The 19,757-nt window shown below is 33.0% G+C and overlaps 1 protein-coding gene across 1 annotated transcript; it reads left to right on the forward strand.

Annotated features, from left to right (window-relative positions):
• The first annotated feature begins 445 nt into the window (after positions 1-445).
• LOC124543865 (sulfite oxidase, mitochondrial) lies at positions 446-19,447 on the forward strand. Its single transcript, XM_047122189.1, has 11 exons — positions 446-726; positions 941-1,101; positions 1,373-1,472; positions 2,382-2,560; positions 11,904-12,057; positions 12,139-12,331; positions 13,834-13,965; positions 15,433-15,616; positions 16,111-16,311; positions 17,547-17,716; positions 19,250-19,447. Exons 1-11 carry the CDS (start codon positions 701-703, stop codon positions 19,376-19,378), a joined length of 1,629 nt encoding a protein of 542 aa, XP_046978145.1. The 5' UTR covers positions 446-700; the 3' UTR covers positions 19,379-19,447.
• Positions 19,448-19,757: the final 310 nt, after the last annotated feature.

The raw sequence follows: 19,757 nt of genomic DNA on the forward strand, positions 1-19,757 counted from the left end.
AAATTATATTAAGGACCCAAAGTTCAATACTTATTTGTTCAGTTTAAAAAAGGCGCTTCTACAGAATATAAAACGAAATCAATTTACGAACAAAAAAGAAAGGGAGCAGATTATTATATCACCTTTGCACCCTTTAAAGTTCATAAATCAGAATGATAATTTTAATGAATTTCGTCATTGTTTTATGAAGACAACATCAGTTGAAAATATTTTAATATCTAATAAAGCACGGCATTTGACTCGATACGATAATTACACAATTTTAAGATAATAAGGATATTTAGTCTTTCGAAAGCTAAGCTATTTTAGTTTTCAAAATATATTAAATAACAACAGTTGTCTGTTTATTCATTTACATCCCTTTATCATTTGCCTGGCTAATTTATTTATTTGAAGTATGAATGAAGAATGAATGAAACGTAAAATATGTCAAAAGTATGTCAACGTCAACAGAGTTAGACATAAGACAGGTTAGCGGTCAAAATCAAAAATCAAAACATTGTCATTCATAGCGTTGTGTTTCTTGTAATAGTATTAACGTATTGTATAGATATTTCAATAAATATAAACATAGGATAAGATAAAAAATCAAGGTCAATCGCTTAGTTCAAATTCTTATACTCTTGGCTGTGAATAAAATTTACAGCGACGTGTACGTGGGTACATATTGGAAGATTTTCATAATTGATATTTAATCAAGATGTCTTTAAAAACTTTATTACTAAGGTACGTTTGGCATTTTAATTATGAAATACTTTTACCTAATCATGTCACTGTAGTTTATTGTTTTGGTTTAGCTTTCTTGGTGTCAATGTTCACAGTTTCAAAAACAATTATGATAATAATCATTGGACTACGTTTTGTATTTAAATCTTATAATCATATAATGTTGTTATAAAACTTCACAATTGATTTAATAATACTTGAATTTTATTTTCAGAAATTTAATTAGAAACAGTAAGATCACTAACTTTGCTCCTATTGTAATTCAGAGACAATCATATTATAATAATAATGAACGACATTATTGGAGCTCCAGCAGAAACACAGCGGTTGCATTAATAGCTTCAGCTTCAGTTCTAATAGGCACTGCTGCCAAAGGTAATTTTGTACTGTAGCGACAGAAACAGCTGTATATTAAATTTGCCTTCTAATTGTATATTAACTGAAGAATTATAAGCCGAGCATTGATTTATCTTCATGTGCTCGAAGCCTTAGCCCAGACATGGCTATCCAATATAGAAACATTTTAGAATTTAATAAAATAGTCATATTTGACACTGCTTACTTTTTGAGCGATTTTATTATAGTGTTTATACAAGTGTGTACAGTTTGTATGATGTGTAATATTAATCAAAATTAATAATTCTAGATCGAGAAAATGTAAATAAAAAAGGAGATGTTGAAGCAGGAGAGAAAAGATCAGATTTGCCAACTTTTACAGCTGAAGAAGTCAGCAAACATGATAGCAAGTAAGATCATTTAATACCTATACTTTGAACTCAAATATTTTTTATAAAAAATGACTACTAGGTATAAGATGAATTATTTTATACCATATACAAATTAAATTTAATTGTTGTATTCAAATGAAGCTGTAGCTTAAAAAATTAATTTCGTAATCTGATCATGATGGTCCAGGATCCATGGATCATTTTCATTACTATCACGCTAATGTCTCGTTAGTAGCTTCATTGTGATGAGAGTATTATATAGATAGATAGATATATTCAGTGGTAACAGGGATAAAATATATTTATTAGATGATTTTCAAAAATGTTCTACTAACTGGGTTTTTTTTTGTTGAATCTCAAAATACTTATCTTAATTATTTAAGTAATTAAAAATGATAACTAACTAGCACATTTTTTTACTTAGTTAATGTTTATATCATTTAAGAGTCACATTGTCTCAATTCTGTGAAACATTATCACGATGCTCCAATTAAATACATCTTTGATGTTCATGAAATTAAAAATCATTTTTTTTTCTGTATTTTGCTAATACAGCTAAATCACACTGGTATATATGCGCAGAGCATTGCATACTGCATATGAATATATATCACATTAGTGTCAAGCATAAACATTATTTCACTGGTTCACATATTTTATTTTGTGTCTCAAACAATAATTTCCAGACATGGTTTTTGTGCTACAAAATAATTATGATTGATGATTCTTGACTATAAATCTAGCAAAGGCAATACACATGTTCAGTATATTTCTTTATTACAACCAGCGTTCCAATATAAAGTATTGGATTTAGCATTACCCATCACCACACAATAGGATTTCACGTACAAATTTGATCATATAAGATTACTTGCCAATTAAAAAATAACCATCTTTCTACTATTAATCAAGATTTTGTTGTTTTAGAAAAAGTTTTTGGGTAATATACAAGCATGGCGTATACGACGTGACATCCTTTCTGCCATCACACCCAGGTGGAGAGCAAATCTTTAACGCTGGAGGGCTCAGCGTAGAGCCATTCTGGAATGTATACGGCATGCACAAGACAAAGGAGATATTTGAACTTCTAGAATCTTATAGAATAGGTAAATTGTTAATTCACTGTTATCACCATCTGTTGATTGTAATGTTAAATTTTGAAGGGGGCGTCAATTGTAATAATTAATTGACTAAAAATAAATTTAAATTTAAAAATTTTAATTTTCTTCGAGGCAAACTAAAAATGCGGTAGAGCTGGACAAGGTTTTTAAATTAAACAAATCCTCGACAGAAAGTGCTCCGGAAGTCAGTTAAATAACCCTTCAACATTACAAGTAGATTTACAAAAAAGGCAAATCTATGTTATAAATTAATTTATTCACAAGAATAGAATATAAAAAAAAATAATTTTAACAATTGTAAAATCTTAAATTTAAAGAGTAACAAAATCGGGCGCCTGGATGTTTACATCCATTTAAAATACATTAAATTTAATTAAATATTATAAATTGTAAATTTTTCAAAGTTAACAAAAAAATATTTTAAAGTTAGACTAAGTTATGTTATTAAAAGTTTCTCCAAAAAAAATATTCAAATATAAATTATTAGAATTAGGTGTAAATAAAGTTACAACAATGTATAAATATTATTTTTAAAAAAAAAGTTTGAATGCCAAATTTTCATAAGATTATAAAATGTATACTAAATCCCACGAAGTTCCAAAATTGCGGTAAAATAAATATGTAAAAATTACATACCGAAATCCAGAAGTTAAATAAATGTTATAAAGTTTTCACTTCCTTTACGGTTTCTAAAATTTTATCTTCAAAATATCCAATGAAATTAAGTTCAAATGTTCTTCGAAAAGCGTTGACAATAATCCACTCGAAGATACAGCCAAAGAAGATAATTCAAGGAATAATCCACGATAACACAGTTGTAGAAAATAACTGTAGAAAATAATGGTAGAAAAATACCAATTGAAAATAAACTGTTGAAAATAACCATTGAAAATAACCATTGAAAATAACTGCAAAAGAGAAACAATTCTAATTAGAACCTAATACGAATTTCGAAAATCTATAGTTTCACTTTAATAATTCAACCAACTTACCCGGTCAATCCCGGTTATTTTCCAAAAATAACAAAATGCATCATGGGAAATATTCTAAAAATTCCCTGTAAAGAACCACAATCGTTGTTACGAAACCGAACAATTGAAATAAATTCAAATTTCGAAGAACGTTTTTCGACTTACCACGAGGCGACAAATATCCAAAATAATTTTTGTAATCCGACATGGATTTACTTCCAATTCTTTACATTAAGACATATCGTGCCTTAAAACTTCAATTTTCAACAATATTCAATAGTTTAAACCAAATAAAAGTTACAAAAACTTTGAAAATAATTTAGCGTCACATTTCGACTTAAAAGGCGGAAGGAAAGTGAGGTCTTAGACAAATGTCAAAGATCATCTCAAAGATAATAAATCACAATTAGGTCAGGAGCGCATAATGCATAAAAAGTGCATTTTTATTTTAAATGTCAAATTTAGCGGTATTTTTAAATAACGCATAAACATAGCCTTAGAAATGGTTGTCAAAGTCAAATGACAGATGACATCCGATAACCTATATTAGAAATTTAATATATTTTTGTTGAAATTATTTAAAAATGGATGAAACATGTAACGTGCGCCACAATTACGTTACATTACCCCCCAACCAAAAAATAAAAGAGGAGCTCAACCTGAGAGACTCTTTTATTCGACTCTACAAAAGAGGTAGAGACCGACTCTATCAATCAAAATATTAGTGACATAACAAATAGTAACTCTTCAAAAGTTAGAAAAATATGGAAAACAACAAACCATAACATTTCTAAAAAAATCAAATCAAAAGTAATAGTTAAACACTACCCTAGAGATGAGAACTCTAATATAGTCTCACTCGAAAGCAAAAAGTTGTCTAACTTAACTTTATTCAGAAAATATGATAAGTATAAGTAATTATCAAACAACTTAACCTTGGAGATGAGGACTCAATATAGCCTCACTCGAAAGCAATGAGCTGTCTAATAAAACTTGTTTCATTTAGAGTAGGAAATTATAAAGTATTACCTTACTCGAAAGATGGAAATTTTTTTTTTTTTTTTTTTAATAAAATGTTGGGTCTACGGAACATACACTAATTGGCATACCAAGAACACCAACCTCAAAATGGTTTCAAATAAAAACAAAAGATATGACTAACGTGGCCGACGCAACTCAATACGACTTTCCGAACACGAGAGCATACAAAAATAGTTCTAACTGTGACCGACTCTACACCATCAGCTTTTCGAACACAGTTAAACAAAATTTCCAAAAAATGGGTGTCTGTGACCGGCTCAACACCACCAGCTTTCCGAGCACAGAACAAAGTTACCAAAAAATATGTCTGTGACCGGCTCAACTCCACCAGTTTCCCGAGCACAGAACAAAACAACAAACAATTGTTTCAAAAATGTGTTATTGGAAAATTCACAAAATTGGAATATCCAAAACAAAGTCAAAACCAAGCTGGACTAAAGTAATAGTCAATAATCGAATCCAAAGGATTACTTCTACAAAACTTCAACCAAAAATAACTTATTACTAAAATATGCAATAAGGTTCTACACAACTAGCAAAAATGTTATGTACAAAACACACAAACAAAATAATACAAAAGTATAAACACAAAAATATTGTAAAAACAATATTCAAAAAATATTACAAAAAAATGTATAAGATCTTATGAGTCAAAAGAAATATTCGGAATTACTTTTATATGGAATCCAAAATGTCCTAAGTTAAATTTAGCAAAAATACACTTGTAGAAAAGATATTCAAATTGGAATCCTATCACTCAATCTACTCACAAGTCATGGCTAACTCTATCATACTTCTCGCTCATTCCTCTCTAACAAAGCCATGGTTATTCCAAATCCAAATATAAATCTACAAAATATTTTAGAATGAATCCAAAACTATATTTTAATAATATCTTTAATATGATAACGACCAACAGTACCTTTCTCTAAATCTTTTAATATATAAACATTATTAGAAATCTTCTCTACTATTTGAGATTTTATAAACTTAGGAGCAAGTTTAGCCGAAAAATATTGAGAGGCATTAGACAAGATGAAATTTCTTCTCCAAACTATATCACCTGACTCATAGGAAATGACTTTCCTTCTTTTATTATAGTATAAAGCATTCTTTTTATAAGCTTTAAATAAAGATTTGGTTACTAAATCAAAAATTGAACTTAAGGAATCTAAACTTTGTGCATAAGTTCGACGATTACCAAATTCGAGTTCATTTAAATTTGTAAATGAATTACTGAAACGATGTAATGAAGCATCAATTATAACTTCACGACCAAACATAAGAAAATTGGGAGTAAATTCAGTAGCTAAATTAATACTGCTATTCAAAGCTAATTGAACATGACATAAAAAATTTGACCAAGTTCTATGATCATCATGAACAAAACATGCTATGCAAGTTTCTAACGTTTTATGATAACGTTCAACTGGATTATTCTGAGGTGTATATAAAGTGTTATAAAATATTTTATTAATGTTAAAGCTTTTCAAAAATTGTACAAAATGTTTAGAAGTAAATTGAGTACCATTATCACAAATTATGATTTTTGGACAACCAAATTTGAGAAAAATATCCTTTTCTAAAAATCTACAGATGGATTTTGTGGTAGCATTACTTAATGGATTTAACCAACAATACTTAGAAAATACATCTAATACTGTGCAAATATATCTGTGTCCAGAATATGATTTTGGCAATGGACCAACTATATCAATAGATAGCATAACCATAGGTTGAGTAACAATCTTTTGATTCGTCATAATACCAAAAGGTGGAGCATTTGAGTGCTTATAAGCTTTACAAGTTTCACAATTTGAAATATAATCTTTTACATCTTTAAACATATTAGGCCAATAATAGTGGATTTTTAACTTATTTAAAGTTTTATGAATACCTAAGTGACTTGAATCTAATGAATCATGATTATTACGAATAGTATCTAATACATTCTCTTTTGGAATAACAATTTTCCATGCTAAATTACTTTGCAATTGAAATTTGGGCTTACAAAATCTATAAAGAACTTTGTTTTCAACTCTATAATTTTTATATCTTAAGGGAAATTTTTGACAACCTATAAATATATTTTTGTACCAAGGATCTTCAATTTCTTCATCAGGATGGGTTATCTCTGATGGAATATCAATAGCATTAATTTGAATACGAGATAAAGTATCAGGCACAACATGTAAATTACCTTTTTTATGAATTATATTAAAAGTAAATTGAGATATACGAGCAGCCCAACGCGCTAAGCGTCCGCTTGGATTATTTAAGCGTAATAACCACTTTAAACTAGCATGATCTGTTATCACAGTAAATTCCATACCTTCAATATACGGTCTAAAATGTTCTATAGAATCTAATATAGCAAGAAGTTCTTTTTCAGTAGTACTATAATTAATTTCACATTTATTAAATGTTCTAGAATAAAATGCAACAGGATGTTGATTATCTTCATCATCTTTTTGACATAAAACACTACCAATAGCATAAGAGCTAGCATCACAATGCAGGAAAAATGATTTGTTAAAATCTGGACAAATTAATACAGGAGCAGTTAATAATGCTTGTTTAAGTTTTACAAAAGAGGTTTCGCAATCTGAATTCCATTCTACGGCACGCTTACTATTTCGACTACCGCGAGTTAGATCAGTTAAAGGAGTAGCAATATCAGCAAATTTTTCTATGAATCTACGATAATAAGAACACATACCAAGAAAACTACGTACTTGTTTTACAGTTGTAGGACGAGGAAAATTTTCTATTACAGACAACTTAGAAGGATCTGTATGTAAACCATTGCTATCGACGACGTAGCCTAAATAACATAGACGTTCTTTACAAAATTCACATTTTTTCAAATTAATAGTTAAACCAGCATCTTTTAATTTTTGATAAATTTTACTTAAAAGAGTTAAATGAGTTTGAAAATCACTAGAGATTGCTATTAAATCATCTAAATATACAAATACATTAGAATCGAATTCTACACCAAAAAGTTTGTCTACTAATCTTTGTAGTTCAGCGGGAGCATTAGTTAAACCGAAGGGCATACGAACGAATTCGAATAATCCCTTTCCAGGAATTACGAAAGCAGTCTTCTCTCTGGAAGTTTCTTCCAAAGGAATTTGCAAAAAAGCTTTAGACAAATCGATTGCTGTGATATACTTAGCACCACGCAAATTATCCAAAATCCGCGACGTGTAAGGTAAAGGATATGCATCTTTAATAGTGACAGAATTTAATTTTCTAGAATCTAAACATAGTCTTATACCACCATCTTTTTTTGTGACAGCTAATACTGGGGAGCACCAAGGAGATTTAGAAGGTTGAATAATACCATCACTAAGCAAAACTTGAACTTCATCATAAAGTTCTTTTTGTTTAGCAGGACTAATAGGCCAATAACGTTGTTTAATAGGTTCACCAACAGTTATAATTTTATGCTTAGTTAAATGTGTTAAACCTAAACCTTTCTTTTCATAAGAAATTTCTTCAAAAAGTTTTATAATTTTATTTAATTGTTCTTTTTCAGAAGAAGAAAGTTGAACTACAGAAGTTACAGAATTTACAATTATTGAATTCTTATTTTCAAATGTTATGTTTTTAAATAATTCATGAGCTAAATTAAATGCGAGCCAAAAATCGAATCCTAGAATAATTTCTGGATTTAGTGAAGGAACTACCATGAATTCTACAATGCGAGTTACATTGTCACATGTAATTGGAATATCTATAGTACCTAAAACGTCTTGTGAACTACCATCAGCTGTACAAGCTTTATAACTACTAGTCTTAAGTTTGAATCCTAAATTGAGAAATTGTAAGTGACTATTACAACCTAGTACACTTTTATTAGCACCACTATCCAATAAACCTGTAAATGATTTACCACAAACTTGAAATTTTAAAAATGGACGTGTGTCACTATTTTTAGTAAACAAAATGGGAGCAAATTTATTCATTGAGAAAAATAGTTTTAAATAATTACACCAATTAGAAAAGTCTTCACGAATTTCAGAAGCATTGGGTCTAGAAATTTTAGTATTTGTCAGATCAACTGATTCTTTATTAAGAACCTGAGCCTGACAAAATCTTACTCGTTTTTTAAAAGAGTACAATTATTGCAAAATTTAGTGATAACATTTAATTTACCACATTTAAAACATATAGTGCCTGGAATCTTTTTACAGTTTTTATAAGTATGTCCAATTTCTTTACATTTTAAACAAGTTAATGTTTGAACTGAATTAATATGCTTAGTCTTGAAATCTGAGTTATTATAATTAGATTTATTATTTAATATGCAAAATTCATCAATCTGATTTGAAAGTTTTACTAAATCATCAATAGAATTCAATGAACGACCTACCAAATGAATAGAGTAGCTTGGCAGCATATTATGTTTCATTATTTCTAACAAAGTATGTTCAGATAAGGGATAAGTTAATCTATTTGACATATCTACAATTTCAATAATAAAATCTGATAAAGTTTCAGTTTGTTTCTGTTTTCTAATTCTTAAATTGTATTCAAGTCGATAATCAAAATCTAGTTTGTCAAAACGCTTTAGTAATTCTAATTTAAGATGTTTCCAAGAATTAAGTGAACTGCGAATAGATCTAAACCACTTGAGAGCAATGTCAGTTACTACATCAGTAAAGCATGGCAATATTTGGTCATCACTAATATCTCGACTCACACAGTATTCTTCAAACGTTAACAAAAATTCACGTACGCATGTTTTACCATTAAATTTATATTTAAACTTAGACAAATCTACTCGTTTATAGTATTGAGGTTGTTTATTATTCATAGATAAAGTGTTACTAAAAAATTGTGGCAAGTCTGCCGACAAGTCTACTAAATCATTAGAAGCAGAAGGCTTCGCCTGAGAAATATTCGTCTCTAACATCTGAGAATGTTCTACATTAATTACATTAGGAGTTAAATTTTTATCACCGCTATCATCAATAGATGGTTTAAGAGTTAATTCATCTCTGTCAGTCATGGTTATGTCCTAGAATAGAATTGATAATGGAACGAAAAGCTTTACTTCAAAACATAAAAAAGTTATAAACTTGGCATTCAAATTACATAAATACTTAACATTAGTATTTAGTACAAAATGATTTTAACAAAAATTATACATATGAAAATACATAGTACATATTAAATGCTTTACAAGAGCTTTAATTGTAATTCAGGTCCCTGGCTGAGGGCGCCAATTGTAATGTTAAATTTTGAAGGGGGCGTCAATTGTAATAATTAATTGACTAAAAATAAATTTAAATTTAAAAATTTTAATTTTCTTCGAGGCAAACTAAAAATGCGGTAGAGCTGGACAAGGTTTTTAAATTAAACAAATCCTCGACAGAAAGTGCTCCGGAAGTCAGTTAAATAACCCTTCAACATTACAAGTAGATTTACAAAAAAGGCAAATCTATGTTATAAATTAATTTATTCACAAGAATAGAATATAAAAAAAAATAATTTTAACAATTGTAAAATCTTAAATTTAAAGAGTAACAAAATCGGGCGCCTGGATGTTTACATCCATTTAAAATACATTAAATTTAATTAAATATTATAAATTGTAAATTTTTCAAAGTTAACAAAAAAATATTTTAAAGTTAGACTAAGTTATGTTATTAAAAGTTTCTCCAAAAAAAATATTCAAATATAAATTATTAGAATTAGGTGTAAATAAAGTTACAACAATGTATAAATATTATTTTTAAAAAAAAAGTTTGAATGCCAAATTTTCATAAGATTATAAAATGTATACTAAATCCCACGAAGTTCCAAAATTGCGGTAAAATAAATATGTAAAAATTACATACCGAAATCCAGAAGTTAAATAAATGTTATAAAGTTTTCACTTCCTTTACGGTTTCTAAAATTTTATCTTCAAAATATCCAATGAAATTAAGTTCAAATGTTCTTCGAAAAGCGTTGACAATAATCCACTCGAAGATACAGCCAAAGAAGATAATTCAAGGAATAATCCACGATAACACAGTTGTAGAAAATAACTGTAGAAAATAATGGTAGAAAAATACCAATTGAAAATAAACTGTTGAAAATAACCATTGAAAATAACCATTGAAAATAACTGCAAAAGAGAAACAATTCTAATTAGAACCTAATACGAATTTCGAAAATCTATAGTTTCACTTTAATAATTCAACCAACTTACCCGGTCAATCCCGGTTATTTTCCAAAAATAACAAAATGCATCATGGGAAATATTCTAAAAATTCCCTGTAAAGAACCACAATCGTTGTTACGAAACCGAACAATTGAAATAAATTCAAATTTCGAAGAACGTTTTTCGACTTACCACGAGGCGACAAATATCCAAAATAATTTTTGTAATCCGACATGGATTTACTTCCAATTCTTTACATTAAGACATATCGTGCCTTAAAACTTCAATTTTCAACAATATTCAATAGTTTAAACCAAATAAAAGTTACAAAAACTTTGAAAATAATTTAGCGTCACATTTCGACTTAAAAGGCGGAAGGAAAGTGAGGTCTTAGACAAATGTCAAAGATCATCTCAAAGATAATAAATCACAATTAGGTCAGGAGCGCATAATGCATAAAAAGTGCATTTTTATTTTAAATGTCAAATTTAGCGGTATTTTTAAATAACGCATAAACATAGCCTTAGAAATGGTTGTCAAAGTCAAATGACAGATGACATCCGATAACCTATATTAGAAATTTAATATATTTTTGTTGAAATTATTTAAAAATGGATGAAACATGTAACGTGCGCCACAATTACGTTACATGATGCTATCATTTATAAGCATAAGGAAGAAAAGTTGATTAAGAATTATGCCCTGTGTGACTCCTATTTATCATTTTTGCAAGATTAGATACATATTTATCTATGACTAGCGACCCGCCCCGCTTTCGCATGGGTGCAATACTGATACTAAATAAACAGAATTTGTTTATTTACATCTCATTAGAATTTCCTAAAATCAGTGATATATACCATGAATGAGAAATTTATACCATGTATTATGGATTATATACAAAAAACTTCCTCTCGAATAAATCTATGTATTAAAAAAAATGCATCAAAAACCTTTGCGTAATTTTAAAAATCTAAACCTACATAAGGACATTAAACGACTTTGTTTTGTACTTTATGAGGTTGGTGATGGATCCTGATTACAATCAAACTAGTAATAGTTACAAAGTAACTTAACTCATTTAGATACATACACAAAATATTTTTCGTGCTTACAACACTAAATTGTCTCAAACAAGCAAAACTAATTTTAATTTCAGGCAACCTCCGTGATGAGGATGTGGTAGATCACACTGATGATGAGTTTTGGGCGAAGGAACCCTATAGAGACAAAAGGCTCATCGTTAAAACTGCAAAACCATTCAATGCGGAAATACCTCCCAAACTACAAGTAGAACATTTCAATACACCAAAGTGAGTTGAATATAATTTTCCTAATTTGAGTTGGATCGTAGATAGTTTTATTTTATAACAGATGTTTCTTTCTATTCACAGTGAATTATTCTACGTCCGTCAACACATGCCAGTCCCAGACATTAACGAAAATGACCATAAGTTAACCGTGACGATAGTCGGTAAAACAACTAAAGTAAAGGAGTTCACGTTAGAAGATTTGAAAAAGTTCAAACCAGTCGAGATCAACGCGGCGCTCATGTGCGCGGGAAACCGCCGCAGCGAAATGAACAAGGTTAGAGTAACTACTGAGTTTCTTGCCGGTTCTCTTAGAATCTACTTTCCGAACCGGTGGTAGCTTCACTTAATTGTTAAATGACGATTCAAGTGCTTGTAAAAGCCTACTTGAATAAAGTTTATTTTGATTTTGATTTTATTAGTCTTAGATGTTATTTGTTTGTTTTATATCCAGCTTAGTCTAATATGTTCCAAACCTGCTCCGCAATGGAGGCATTAGCCCGGCAGAGGGCAATTTACAGGCTATTTGATTTAGATGTTATTTCAAAATCGTAAATCAAAATACGAAATGTTTTTGGAACTAAGTATCACTTGCGAATAATGGTCATTTAATAACTTGACTGTTCTATGTCTTTGAAAGATTGATGCTCCTCTATCACCGACCCTACGAATTTGACCATTAGAATCTTTAGAAGTAAAAAAATACAGACGAATTAATAATCTTCTCCTTTTTGAAGTCCGTTAAAAAGAATTAAAAATGCCTCAAACATTCTCCTCAAAAGACTTCTTACTATTTTTTTGGTCATACGACGCAATTGAAATAAATACTTGTTATATTAGTATCAATTACCAATTGTTTCGAGTGCAGACACGAGTCATTGGAGGTCACGCGCCTCGATTCTTTAGTATTCTACAAGGATTAGAAATCGCGACGGAAAATTGATTGATTTCTTTTATTTGTTACTTATTTTATTTATAGTCTTGAAATAGATTATTTTATGAATGAATCTGTTCAATGATCGGGTCGTTACCCGCCGCTCTGCTTTCGTTTTAGAGGGCAAAAAGTATGAGGCATTAAAATTAGCCCATGGCGTTCCCCTTTTTTTTCTTTCTTCCCTGGAATAACGCTCTTGTGCGTTTTCTCCAAAAACTCAAACTCCAATTCCTTTATTCAATACAGAAGCATCACACTTACTTATTGAATGTCATATAAACACTACCACCGGTTCGGAAAAACGAACACCCTGACCTGAGAAGAACCGGCGAAAGAAACTCAGAATGTCTTCTTTTTTTTGTTATTTTTTTTTGTCAAATTAATGATATTTATAACGTCACGTGAAGCATGGGACGTTATAAATGCCTTGGAATTAATTGTTTATTCTTATCTCTTAATTTTTTTTACATCTTAAAATTGGAGAACTCTGAAGATTCAATAAATGTCAATAAGGATAATAATTTTGCTGTTGTACAAGTAAGAGAGTCGAGATGGCCCAGTGGTTAGAACGCGTGCATCTTAACCGATGATTGCGGGTTCAAACCCAGACAAGCACCGCTGATTCATGTGCTTAATTTGTCTTTATAATTCATCTCGTGCTCAGCGGTGAAGGAAAACATCGTGAGGAAACCTGCATGTGACAAATTTCATAGAAATTCTGCATTGGAACAGCGTGGTGGAATATGTTCCAAACCTCCTCAAAGGGAGAGGAGGCCTTTAGCCCAGCAGTGGGAATTTACAGGCTGTTGTTGTTGTTGTTGTACATATGTAAGGTGCTTGCGCAGGTGAAGCCGGTGAAGGGCCTGAGTTGGTCGACGGGCGCCATCAGTAACGCGGCGTGGCGCGGCGTGCTGCTGCGCGACGTGCTGCTGCACTGCGGCCTCGACGACGACGACGTCGACGGCAAGCACGTCATCGTGAGTGTCACCTTAATCGCTGTCCAAACGACAAATTTTAAGCCATTTTTTTTTTAGTACAAATTGTTTCCCAAGACTAGAAGTCAAACAAGTAAACAGTATTGTTGTGTTCCGATCTGAAGGGTAAGTGAGCTAGTGTAACTACAGCCACAAGGGACATAACATTTTAGTTCCCAAGGTTGGTGGCACATTGACGATGTAAGGAATAGTTAATAATTCTTACAGCGTCAATGTCTATGGGCGATGGTGACCACTTATCATCAGGTGGCCCATATGCTCGTCCACCAACCTATACCATAAAAAAGTAGGTACCCCTATAAGGTTTAACAAAATTAGAAGTTTCTATATTCAGAAACATCGAGCCTTTGCTGGATGCTCTACTTAGTTCCGAAACGACTTATCAAAATTTTAGTTCCTACAACAATCGTGGTAGAATTCCTTTGCACGATATCTAGTGTAGTAACAATAGAGGTAAATATTTGTAGCATCAAATGTGTCATCAACATCATTGATAGTGACTGCAGCATTAGTGTATTTATTAACTATGACATTGTCAGTATATTATTTATTATACTGTCATATGTAACGGTAAAAGAATGCCTCTGTTATCCAAATACGAATAGCCCATAATAAAAAGAATAAATATTTGCATAATTTTGTTTAACGATTAATAGCCTGTCTCGACATCTGTTTATTTAGTTTAATTTGATCAATTTGCGTTTATTAATTCAAAAGTATAAGGCTTAGTAGTTAGAGAGGCGAATAGGGGAAATTTATGAGAGATACCTTAGAATAAATAGTCTGAAATACTCGAGCGCTTCAGATTTTCATAGGGGAGTTTTATCTCGGTATCCTGAAAGCATATTTTTTTTAATCTGACAAAAATTTTGGTGGGTTCTCTTATTCTCAAAAAAAGTTTTTGGTTTCTTTTTTTCCTTTCTTTCTCCTTGATAAAACGGGTAATTTAAGAATGACAATAAAGCGATAGACACAACGTAGATAAAGTGTAATACGGATTGTATTATTCATTGTATACATTTTTTACTACTTTATATGCCCACACTCACCACGCAACCCGGCAGATTAGTATACCGTTGTTATCAGAGCCACTTGATCCATACGTAGTATGAATATCTGATGCGCTCGAGAATGCCCAAGTAACTGCTTTTTTTTAACATTTTTGAAAAACCGTACACGCCAAATCTACCCCTAAAATGGTTCTTACCATACGAAATTCTTTCTTTTCGAAATTATTTTATCTTTCGATTTTGATAGGTCTCGATGGCGCCGTTTAATTACGTCATTTAGTCTCGCCTCCCTAACCATAGCGTACACATGATCACTTCGATCGAAGTGATTGATAAAGTTATTTTTATAGCTAAATTTTAATTATGTATATACAAAATGAAACTGAAAAATGTATGTGCGGAACCCATTTGTAACTGTGGCCCGGCCCGTGTGGCGCAGCTGACGGGCGCGGACACGGACGCGACGGGCGCGCAGTTCTCGACGTCGCTGCCGCTGCGCGACGCGCTGCGCAGCGTGCTGCTCGCCACGCACATGAACGGCGCGCCGCTGCCGCCCGACCACGGCCGCCCGCTGCGCGCCGTCGCGCCCGGCGCGCCCGCCGTGCGCAGCGTCAAGTGGCTGCGTGAGTGCCTCGCCTTACGTTACGCAATTGTTTCTCTCGTCAGAGTCGAGATGGCCTAGTGGTTAGAACGCGTGCATCTTAACCGATGATTGCGGGTCCAAACCCAGGCGAGCACCGCTGATTCATGATTGATTTGTCTTTATAATTCATCTCGTGCTCGGCGGTGAAGGAAATCATCGTGAGGAAACCTGCATGTGACAAATTTAATAGAAATTCTGCCACATGTGTATTCCACCAACCCGCATTGGAACAGCGTGGTGGAATATCTTCCAAACCTTCTCCTCTAAGGGAGAGGAGGCCTTTAGCCCAGCAGTGGGAATTTACAGGCTGTTGTTGTTGTTTGTTGTCTTGTAAAACGTTACGGCGCGTTAAAGGGGGAGGGGTGTTCAGAAAATCTTCGAAAATTGCGTTACGTAATACTTGAACGCGCTCCCCTTGAGTGCGTGTCTCACCAACATCACTAGTAGTAATAGGGATTCTAAACTCATAAACAGAATCGATCACAATATCGACCGAGGAGAGCTCCTCCCATTGGCACCAGAAGGACTACCGATCCTTCAACCCGTCGACGACGTGGGAGACGGCGGACTTCTCGACTGCCCCGCCCGTGTACAGCCTGCCCGTCACGTCCGCCATCTGCGACCCGGAGGACGGCGAGACGGTCACCGTCAAGGACGGCCACATAGAAGTTAGAGGTGAAAATTCAATATTTATTAGCCATAGGTAAAGTAAAATATTACAGGTAATCCTCGTGCTTAAAAACAATGTAAAATGAGACATATTAAATTGCTTCGTTTTATCTTCTTGCTACGACGTTGACCTCGTGACAAGTGAATTCTTCAAGGCCAAAAATCAAAATAATTGATGTATGGTTGAGGAATAGTGTCCAAAGCATTGTTCGACGTAAATTAAAACGACGTATTTATTTTGTGTATTTCAGGCTCATCTTTCAAATAATCTCAAAATCTTGCAACCTCATTCTCACAAAATGTTTGTCCCCATTTTCTTCATAATCTCTGGATCGAATGCCCCCGCGTACGGGTTCACCGCGGTCCGTACAAGAGCTGTACGTAACACAGGAGCGCGCTATGCGTGCGCAGCTTAACGTTAATTTTTATTTTTTTTAAATAAAATGTTTTATTTCATAAAGCCATCTACAATATGTCCGTCTCAATTTGGTATAAAACACCATTTTGATGTATAGGTACAATGTATATACATTTGTGAGACAGAATGAACGCCTGTGTCCGTGCTAGTATAAACTGTGTTACAGACACAGGCGCCTTCCTCTTACAGTTTATTCACAGATTGCTTCGCTTTGTAAAAGTTCTGGTTAGTAGAAAAAAGAAATAAAAAATAAATAAATAAATAAATAAAACTTAATTTAACATAGGTTTAACTTATTGTAATTTATATTGCAGGTAAAGGACGCGTGTTGTGTGAGTGTGTGAGGTGTGTGTGAGTGTGTGAGGTGTGTGTGAGTGTGTGAAGTGTGTATGAGAGTGTGAAGTGTGTGTGAGAGTGCGTGTAGTGCGTGTGTGCGAATGTACGTGTTCGTCATATGTATTAGAAGATTTAAATACTATATTAGAGAAGTATGTAATTTAAATCTGTTTATAGAGGCGTTCGTAAAGGTGGTGGTAGGGCTCTGTGCAAGCCCGTCTGGGTAGATACCACCCACTCACCAGTCATTCTACCGCCAAATAACAGTACTCAGTATTGTTGTGTTCCGGTTTGAAGGGTGAGTTAGCCAGTGTAACTGCTGGCACAAGGGACATGACATCTTAGTTCCCAAGGTTGGTGGCGCATTGACGATGTAAGGAATAGTTAATATTTCTTACAGCGTCATTGTCTATGTGTGATGGTGACCACTTACCATCAGGTGGCCCATATGCTCGTCCGCCAACCTATTCCATAAAAACTAAAACAGGCTACGCGTACTCGGGCGGCGGCGCGCGCGTGGTGCGCGTGGACGTGAGCGCGGACGGCGGCGCCAGCTGGCGCGAAGCGCGCCTGCGGCAGCACGCCGCGCCGCCCGCGCGCCACTACGCCTGGACGCTCTGGAGCGCGCGCCTGCCGCTCGCGCACGCGCCCTCGCAGGTGCGCACACTACACTCGCTCGCTCCTCTGACTAAACAACACATTTAAATAAAACTAGTAATAATAATAATAAACTTTATTGAAAAAACACAATGCTTACATAATAGATTATAACATATGGTACAATATTAATCTTCTTAAACTTAGCTTAAACGATTTCAATGATTTCCATTGGTTTTGGTGCATTATGGTTTTAGCAATTTTAAAATGTTTGATTATCTTTGGACCCCACACTAGGAGACCTGTATCGTGGGGCCCGAACACTTGATTTAACAGGTTGCTTATCATCGGACCAAGACTTAAATATTCACCAATCTGATTCTCTATACCTATAGCATTTGTGTTTGGTGTAACGTGTTAGTACTTATATTAGTATGTAGTGTTAGTACTTAAACTAGTTATTTAATTACGCGCGCCTGCCGCTCGCGCACGCGCCCTCGCAGGTGCGCACACACTACACTCGTCCTCTGACTGAACAACACATCCTAATCCATTGAAATTTGGAACGATAATGTCACACATCACATCTGGAAAGCCAAGGGCCATTTAAATAAAACTAGTTATACCGGATTTGAATCGCGTATATTAATTATTTTTGGCATCCCGACGTTTCGAGCACTTTACAGCGTTCGTGGTCACGGGTAGACTGTAGACTGTAAAGTGCTCGTAACGTCGGGATGCCAAAAATAATTAATATACGCGATTCAAATCCGGTATAACTAGTTTTATTTAAATGTGTAATAATCGCGAAAATTTAAGACAACACTAAGCCAAGGGCCAGTTTAAACGTTGCCCACATCCAAAATCCGAAATAAAACCTTCTTATCAGTTAATTTGTCTATTAGGGGCTTAAAAATTTGTGTCCTTCGTAACATGGGATCTTACGCCCGTTTTCAATAACCTATCTAAGATTACAGATAGATCGCTATCCTCGATTGTCAGTTAGAATTTATTTATCGTTAGTATGCGTTTCACAATCAAGGATAAGTGCCATCTATCTTCGACCATTTAATAATTCCATATCACTATCATCACTGCTACAATATTCCATCATTAATAAAAATTAGAGCAATTATATTTCAAAATTTCAAGTCGATCGGCCGAATGTGACGGATAGGCGATTGACGTTACTAGAAATAGCTTTGTCTATCCGAGAGTAACGTCAAACGTATATAGAAACGTAGGTAACTACGAATCCTATGAGCGTTCTTATCTCTAATAAGCTATCTGTCCTCCCGATGACAGATAGCTAATTTCGATAGGAAATGCTTACCGTCGATAGGTAATTGAAAACAAAGTAAAGGCAGAAGGATAGATTTGGTTATCTTTTCTTCTTGGTAAGGGATAGATAGATTATTGAAAACGGCCGTTAGTCAATTCTTACTAAAATTGTAACTTAAAGCACAAAATCATCATCAGTTTTATAAATAAGCTATATGCTCATGCTTGCTCGTATACTCGAGAGAAAATTTTTTATAAGTTCTTTATTATCATAAAATTATTATTTAGTTAGTAATAACTTATTTAATATAGGTTGAGATATGGGTGAAGGCGACGGATAGCAACTTCAATACTCAACCGGAGAAGTTTGACGACATCTGGAATATTCGTGGAATTCTCAGCAACGCGTACCATAAGATCAAAGTCAATCTAAAATATTGATATTATTAGTTATCTAATAACATTTATATACTTTAATGTAAACGGCGATTATTTTATTTTTATTTTTTTATAAAATATTTAAAACCAAATATTATAGCAATGACAATATACGTATTTTCTATTATTTCATTGAGTTTTATTTTATTAAATTGATTACTCATAATCATAATATTTATTTGGTATTGGGGTCTTAGTCCGTCTTGGTAGGTAACACCCACTCATCTATTAAATATTCTATTAGATATTCTACCGCTTTGAATGGAGAGTGTGCCAGTGTAACTATATGCGCAAGTTATATAAAATCTCAAATTCCAATATTGTTGCAATAAGGATGAAAATAATGTCTAATATTTCGGTGGACCACTTCACATTCATGATC

Source organism: Vanessa cardui, chromosome 1 (genome assembly GCF_905220365.1).
Source record: "Vanessa cardui chromosome 1, ilVanCard2.1, whole genome shotgun sequence".
In the NCBI taxonomy this organism is placed as follows: Eukaryota; Metazoa; Arthropoda; class Insecta; order Lepidoptera; family Nymphalidae; genus Vanessa; species Vanessa cardui.

What these genes read in the sequence shown, in the direction of transcription:
- LOC124543865 (XM_047122189.1), top strand. Translation starts at nt 701, where the DNA reads ATGTCTTTAAAAACTTTATTACTAAG. An exon ending in GAACATTTCAATACACCAAA is followed by an intron (nt 12,058 to 12,138) that starts GTGAGTTGAATA and finishes TTCTATTCACAG; the next exon opens with TGAATTATTCTACGTCCGTC. An exon ending in GCCGCAGCGAAATGAACAAG is followed by an intron (nt 12,332 to 13,833) that starts GTTAGAGTAACT and finishes GTGCTTGCGCAG; the next exon opens with GTGAAGCCGGTGAAGGGCCT.